This window comes from Odontesthes bonariensis, chromosome 22 (assembly GCF_027942865.1).
Source record: "Odontesthes bonariensis isolate fOdoBon6 chromosome 22, fOdoBon6.hap1, whole genome shotgun sequence".
Classification (NCBI taxonomy): domain Eukaryota; kingdom Metazoa; phylum Chordata; class Actinopteri; order Atheriniformes; family Atherinopsidae; genus Odontesthes; species Odontesthes bonariensis.
In genome coordinates, this window is record NC_134527.1 from 4,522,380 (window position 1) to 4,529,061 (window position 6,682).

At 42.1% G+C, this 6,682-nt stretch overlaps 1 protein-coding gene across 1 annotated transcript; it reads left to right on the forward strand.

Moving 5' to 3' along the window:
• The first annotated feature begins 3,547 nt into the window (after positions 1-3,547).
• Positions 3,548-6,059, forward strand: LOC142372478 (growth arrest and DNA damage-inducible protein GADD45 gamma-like). Its single transcript, XM_075455389.1, has 3 exons — positions 3,548-3,814; positions 4,300-4,507; positions 5,098-6,059. Exons 1-3 carry the CDS (start codon positions 3,714-3,716, stop codon positions 5,209-5,211), a joined length of 423 nt encoding a protein of 140 aa, XP_075311504.1. The 5' UTR covers positions 3,548-3,713; the 3' UTR covers positions 5,212-6,059.
• Positions 6,060-6,682: the final 623 nt, after the last annotated feature.

The following is a 6,682-nucleotide window of genomic DNA, read 5'->3' on the forward strand; positions in this document are numbered from 1 at the left end:
GGCGGAGCGCGCGACAGGTGTCGGTGACCAAAGCTCCTTCTTTGTGGCCTGCGGTGACTCAGCGGAGCCAAAACCTCTGCGAGATAAAGGAAGCTGCCTCCAGCTGCCAGATAAGGCAAAGCTGCTTAGACGGAGAAATTAGGGGCAGACATTTAATCACCCTTATGTTGATCAGAAAAGTTAGTTTTGGAGTTATTAAACGCCACACATTGAACGTAAAGCGTGCTGTGAATGCGTTTCTGCGTTTTGTTTAACTCGGACACTTAAAAAGCAGCGGCCTCTGCGCTCAGCAGGTGCCGCATGTCCCTCTTTGTCCGCCCTCTCTTCACCTCTCCTCCCCCCAGGGGACAGATGGCATCTTTCCGTTGCCATGGAGAGCGGCGCAGACAGAGAGATGAAGCAAGCAGGCATCCCCAGATGCCACGCGCCCGAAGTGAGATCCGTCTTTAAGCATGCAAAGCAGTGGCGCGTGCCACTTCCTAATCTACAAAAAGAAAAAGAGAACAAAGTGTGAAATTGGCCACGAGTTAAAAAGAAAGAAGGAAAGAAAGAAAAGTCAACCCTACATCTAAATTCATTCTTACTGAAGAACAGCTAAGTTTGATGTCTTTTCCAACAACCTGAGAGTTTTAACAAGGGCTGGGCAACGATTAAAATGTTTAATCTATTAATCACATGATTTCCCTGATTAATCACGATCGTTTGTACGCAAAAAATCCCAAAATGAATCCAAAAGTAGTGTATAGCTTTTAGCATTTAGCTTTATTTTAAATGTGCTGCCATATGAATGAAAGTGCCATAACATTTGTTGTGCAAACACACTTTTAACATCAGCATCTTTCTGTAGTTTTTCTGTAGAAGCCTCGCTCCACTGTCTGTTTCCTTGAATGACTTGCTGCTATCAGTTGTGTGTTTTGCCTTTAAGTGATATTTTAGACTGGAACTACTACGCTGAGAAGACAATTCAACTTGGCAGTGTTTACAGATGACTTTGGTTCTGTCCACTCCGCCGTCTGGAAGAACTTTGAAATGAAAATGGCCGAGTAAAAGTTCCGTACCCTTCTCCATGTTTGGTGGATCCGCCGATTACTTTCTTTTCCGGTTCCACAGCAGACAGCAACAGACTTTTACAAAATAAAAGCCTGTAAGCAGCAGACTTTTACAATAATAAAATAAATAAATACAATTTTTTTTAAACAGCATTAATGCGTGATAAAATATTTATCGCCGTTAAATAATTAACGAGTTAACTTGCCCAGCCCTTTTTAACCTTAAAGCTTTCCTCTCAGGGATGTTAAAGACCAGGAAAATGCTCTTTTTAAGGCACAAACCATATACGATGCTGTGTGAGACACCCCTCATTTCTTTATATTTTGCTTCCAAGCAGCCAGACCTTCTCATCATCTTTCTTTGGACAGAAGCTGCTTTTTCACTCGTTATCAGTCCAGTCCTCCTTAAACTTTCACTTAAACGTGATTTCTGAATAATTCAAGCATAAAAAAGACACCTAACTCAAATGGTGAACTAGTTTTGTGTCAATATTTATTTATTATTTATTATAACAGATCCCCATTAGTCCTCACCACAGTGATTCTTCCTGGGGTCCAAATATTCACACTTCAAACTACAAACATAATCCAATAAAATAAGATACAATCATTACAATTAAAACAAAACCAAATCTAACAAAATGGAACTGAGATATAATGCAATTCAACCTTTAATTTGTTGCAAAAACAAAACAACAAAACATTCCATTCTACACATTGGGGAGTTTCAGAATAGGCCAACTAGCTAAAAATTGATTTCCTTGCTAATTACAGCTTATCTTAGTTTATTCTTGAAGCTTACTTTGTTGTTAATCATGGTTAAATGTAATGGGAGCTTATTCCAGTATGTTCTATACATTGTAGTCTTCTTTAGCGCATTAGTTCTTGGTAAAGGCAGAGTAAAGTGAACACCAAAGCATATCTGGTAACACAGCCATGTCATTCGCTTAAGCTGTAAACTCTGTAAACTTTAGCAACATTTGAAACATTTTCAGGTGAGAAGGTAGTCGTTTAGATCCCCAACGTGTTGAAAACCTGACAAAATACCGGCTGTTTACAATTTTGTTCCCACGAATTCGGCGCTACTAAAGCTAGCCGCAGTGAGCAACGCACTTCCTGTTATTTTCACAAAATAAAATACCCGTTGCCTTTTATCATAGGGAAAGCCATTACCATACAATTGGTGCTTTTGTTTTGAAAACAGGAAGTGAACCTACCCTCGTTGTAGCTAGCTTGAAACTGCCGTTTTGACAGGAAATGACGATCGGCGACGTCACGTTACGTTGCATCTTAGGTAGTTTGAGTATGAGTAGTAACCTCATGATGCATACCCAACATTTCGGAGAATCTAGTATGCATCCGGGAACTTCTCACTTACTCAAACTCGCATACTAACTCAAAAAGTTAGTATCCGAGCCAATGATTTGATAAAGCACGGCCTTTTTTCAGATTTTTTTAGATTTTTTCAGCTTTGCTAAATGATGATTATGTTTTGACTTCCTTAGAATTCCCATCAGATAGAGCGGCTGGTCTTTCTACACGAGAAGGCATCCATGTTTCTGCCATAAAAGACATGGAGAAGGAGGGTAATGTTCAAAAGATTCCAGTGCAGCACCATCTTGACCCCCCCTTCCACCCACGATTCCTCCACCTCTCTCACACCTGATTGCAGACTTTAACGCCTAAATGTGATGCAACAGAGAGTTTGTGACTGTCTCACGAAATGGTGCGACACCATGTTCACCGAGGCAGCTTTTTACCACCTCAGAAACATCAACAGAGTTAAAGGTTTCCTCTCCCAAACAGACCAGGAGAAACTCATCCATGCAATCATCTCCAGCAGACTCCATCACTGTAACGCTCTTTTAACTGGACTTCCCACAAAGAGCATTAAACATCTGCAGCTCATCCAGAACGCTGCTGCTGGAGTTTTAACCCGGACTAAGAGATCTGAACACATCACAGCAGCTTTAAAGCAGATAAATTCAAAGATATCGTGCAGATTTCATGCATAGACACATGAGAACAGAAATGTCTTTAACCTGGATTTAAAAATGTCTCCATTTGGTGAAAGCTTAATCTCCACTGGCAGTTTGTTCCACTTGTTGCTTCTCCATGTTTAGTCTGGACTCTGGACTGGACCAGCTGACCTGAGTCCTTGGATCTCAGAGCTCTGCTGGCTTTATATTCTCTGAACACATCACAGATGCATTCTGGGCCTAAACCGTTCTGGGACATTTTATTTGTGGACAACAAGAGCCTCAAGTTGTGGTTGGTTAACTTAAAATATTATTGTTGACTAGTCAGACAGTTGTAATGGCATCGCCTGTAAGTCTGCTTGCCGACAGCCGCCTGGTCTTCCTGTGTGGTTTTATTATTCCTGTAAACTGAAGGAATCGGTTAAAGGTCAGGCACTTTCTGCATTTGATCCTTTCAATCTGAGCCACCCCCGACTTTCTGAGACTTTTCTATGGGCACGCGTCCCCGAGGCTGGGGTGGGGTGGGGGGGCCGCTGGCCCCTTGTTGCCATTATGCCCCGGACAGCCAATCAGGGAGCGAGCGTGTGCCGGCTCTGCGGTATAAAGCTGGCCGACTCTTTGCAGCAGCACAGTGACTCCTCTCTGGACTTTCATCTGAGCAGAACCGTGTTATTCTACAGAAATCATGCACTCCCCTGGAAAGACCCTGAAAGAAGCTCTGCTCGGTGCTCAAAGCGAGGATCGACTCACTGTTGGAGTCTACGAGAGCGCCAAAATCATGACTGAGTAAGTAAACTTTAAGCATTGCTTAGATGTAAATGTACTTTATTCATACAGGCCTTTACAAACAATCATTACGGTGTTCCAAAGTGCTTTACAGCAGGTAATAAACAAAGAGAAGAAGAAGTAAAAACAAATAAATGTGATTTTTAAATGTCTAAATATTATCTAAATATATCTAAACACCTAAATGTAAATATTTAGATATTTAGATATAAATATAATATCTTTCTTTTTTTTAAATAATTTTTTGGGGCTTTTTATGCCTTTAATGGACAGGGCAGGAAGTAGTAGGAAGTAGGGAGCAGAGAGAGGGGGAAAACATGCAGCAAAGGACTGTAGCCTCTGTACATGGGGCGTCTGCTGTACCCACTACGCCACCGACCACCCCATAAATATAATATCTAATATAAATATCTAAAGAAATGTGACTTTGTTACTCTGTTAAACTCAGCGGCAGCTAACAGAATCTGACTTTTCTTCGCCCACAGAGACCCGGACAGCGTGTCCTTCTGCATCCTGGCCATCGACGAGGAGTTTGAGTGCGACATCGCTCTCCAGATCCACTTCACCCTCATCCAGTCCTTCTGCTTCGACAACGCCATCAGCATCGTGAGGGTGAGCGGCACGCAGCGCCTGGCCGCCATCGTTGGAGCCGAGGCGGAGCAGCTGGAAGACGCGCACTGCGTCCTCATCACGGTGCGTAGAGCTCAGAGCAGGAGCAGGGATTTTACATGTGGGGGTGTTCCAGGGGGGGCACATCAAGCCCAGAGACACGACGCTGAAGCTGGCATCCGATTCACAAATTAAATGGATGGGCATAAAGGGCCATTTCACTGCATTTTTAGCATTTTTAATCGCCCTAAACTAGGTCCTGTATGGAAACTACAATAGTTACACTGCTCAAATCTGGATTTAATTATTCTAAAGAGGCTGTAGTTTCATTAAAACCTTGTTTGGGATTAGTGAAACCTTTTTCTTATTTGTGAAAATGCAGAATAGAGCAATTTTACTGCTTTTTTTGTATTTTGATCAAACTAAAGTAGGTCTTGTATGGAAACTACAATAGTTACACTGCTCAAATCTGGATAGAATTATTCTACAGTCTTTAAAACACATTTTATGATTTGTTAAAACTTTATTTGGTCATTGAAAATTCAAAAAGGTGAAATCATCTTGCTGTTAAAGTCCCCCACGGGTGCGACGCCCATGCGTAACGCTCAACATCTGAAGGCGCCTGTTTACAGAAAGCTGTCACTCAGACCACTTTCCTTTCTCCTTTTGAACAGAACCCGGCCGACGGCTCGTGGGAGGACCCCGCTCTGGAGAAGCTGCACCTGTTCTGTGAGGAGAGCCGCCGCCTGAACGACTGGGTCCCTGAGATCAGCCTCCCCGGGCGCTGATCTGGGCCTCCTCACCTGCTCAGATGCTGCAAAGCTTCTCACCTGGAAATATTCATCCTGACCAACAGGATGAAGCTGTTTCTGCTCATCCCTGGATGCTCCTGAGGAGGATTCCCGTCCAGGCAGCGCGGCGCCGGCCCGAGGGGCCCCCCCGTGAATGTCGCCTCTCGTCCCGTCCATGCCAAGATGGCTCTCATTCTTTCTGTGAATGAGGTCAGGTATGCCACGAGAGCGACGCATCGACCCTCATTCTTTGTGCGGATGAGGTTTGGAGAGGAAGGAGAAGCGGCTTCTGCGTCCTGCGCTCCCGCAGAGCAGAAGTCGCACGTTGAAGCACGCGCAGCAGGAGAAGAAGCGGTGCCGAGGAAGAGGCCTTCTTAAAAAGGGACTTTTTAAAGATGGCCTCTTTGCTGAGCAACACCACAGCAAGTTGCAGTCAGCGGAGAAGTTTCCCACTTTCCAGAATAGTCTTAATTCTCTAAAGGTTTCACTTTAGAAATTTAAAAATGACAAAAAAATATTCTAAAACTTAAAAAAAAAGAATGAATACTTTGAGAAATGTCCTTTTTCTAAAGGTTTCACTTTAGAAAACGACTGAAACAGTTGTTAAAATGATTTGATTATTTTAAATGAAGACTTTGAATGAATAACCAAGAGAAAAAAGTAGCGATAGAAGAAGTTTAAATGTTTAAAACGGACTCCTCTGAAGCTGTTCTGATCTTGTCAGAACTATAATATTATATCTAGGTGTAAATGAGTGTTAACTGTAGGTGGATAACGATCAATCAAAGGGAAAAAGGTCATGTTTTATTTGAGCTTTGACTTTGTCTTGAAAGTAGAAATTTTATAACGACAAAAATACCCTTTAAATGTTTGTGTAAAATGAAGTTATTTGTTTCCTTTCTGTCTTTTGGTTTATGAAATAAAACGTTTGCATTGATCTTTGCTTACTGGCTGCTGTTTGACTTCTCGACTTTTAAGCGTCGTCCTTAAGTAAAAGCAAAAAAGTTAGCTCAGGATATCTTTTGTGCACCTTTTTATCACATTTCTCACATGCAGACATAAAGGTAAATACATGCTGAAATGCAAGGCCTCGTTTTTTTATCTATTAAAGGCACAGTCAGACAATTTATCTCCCTCGTGGACACTGATATCTCTCTCCTCTCTCTGTGAAAGCAAAGAGTAACGAGATGAATGTAGAATAGCAAAGGATTAAGAAGTGTATGTGTAAATGAAGATGACATGAGATTTATTTATTGATCTCTTGGTCAGGTATCTTAAAAGTAAACCCCATCCACATGGGATTTCTCAGATGATTCCATGTGATTTTCACGTTTTTCTCAAGCATTCAGTATAAAACAAACTTTTCACCACCTCTTCATCCATCCATCCATTTTTTCAATGCCCGCTTAAAGGGATAGTTCGCCTCTTTTGACATGAAGCTGTATGACATCCCATATTAGCAACATCA

Excerpts from the sequence above, each read along its gene's own strand:
- LOC142372478 (XM_075455389.1), top strand. The coding sequence starts at position 3,714 with ATGCACTCCCCTGGAAAGACCCTGAAAGAAGCTCTGCTCGGTGCTCAA. Across the intron at positions 3,815-4,299 it reads AGCGCCAAAATCATGACTGA|AGACCCGGACAGCGTGTCCT; the intron begins GTAAGTAAACTT and ends CTTCGCCCACAG. Across the intron at positions 4,508-5,097 it reads CGCACTGCGTCCTCATCACG|AACCCGGCCGACGGCTCGTG; the intron begins GTGCGTAGAGCT and ends CCTTTTGAACAG.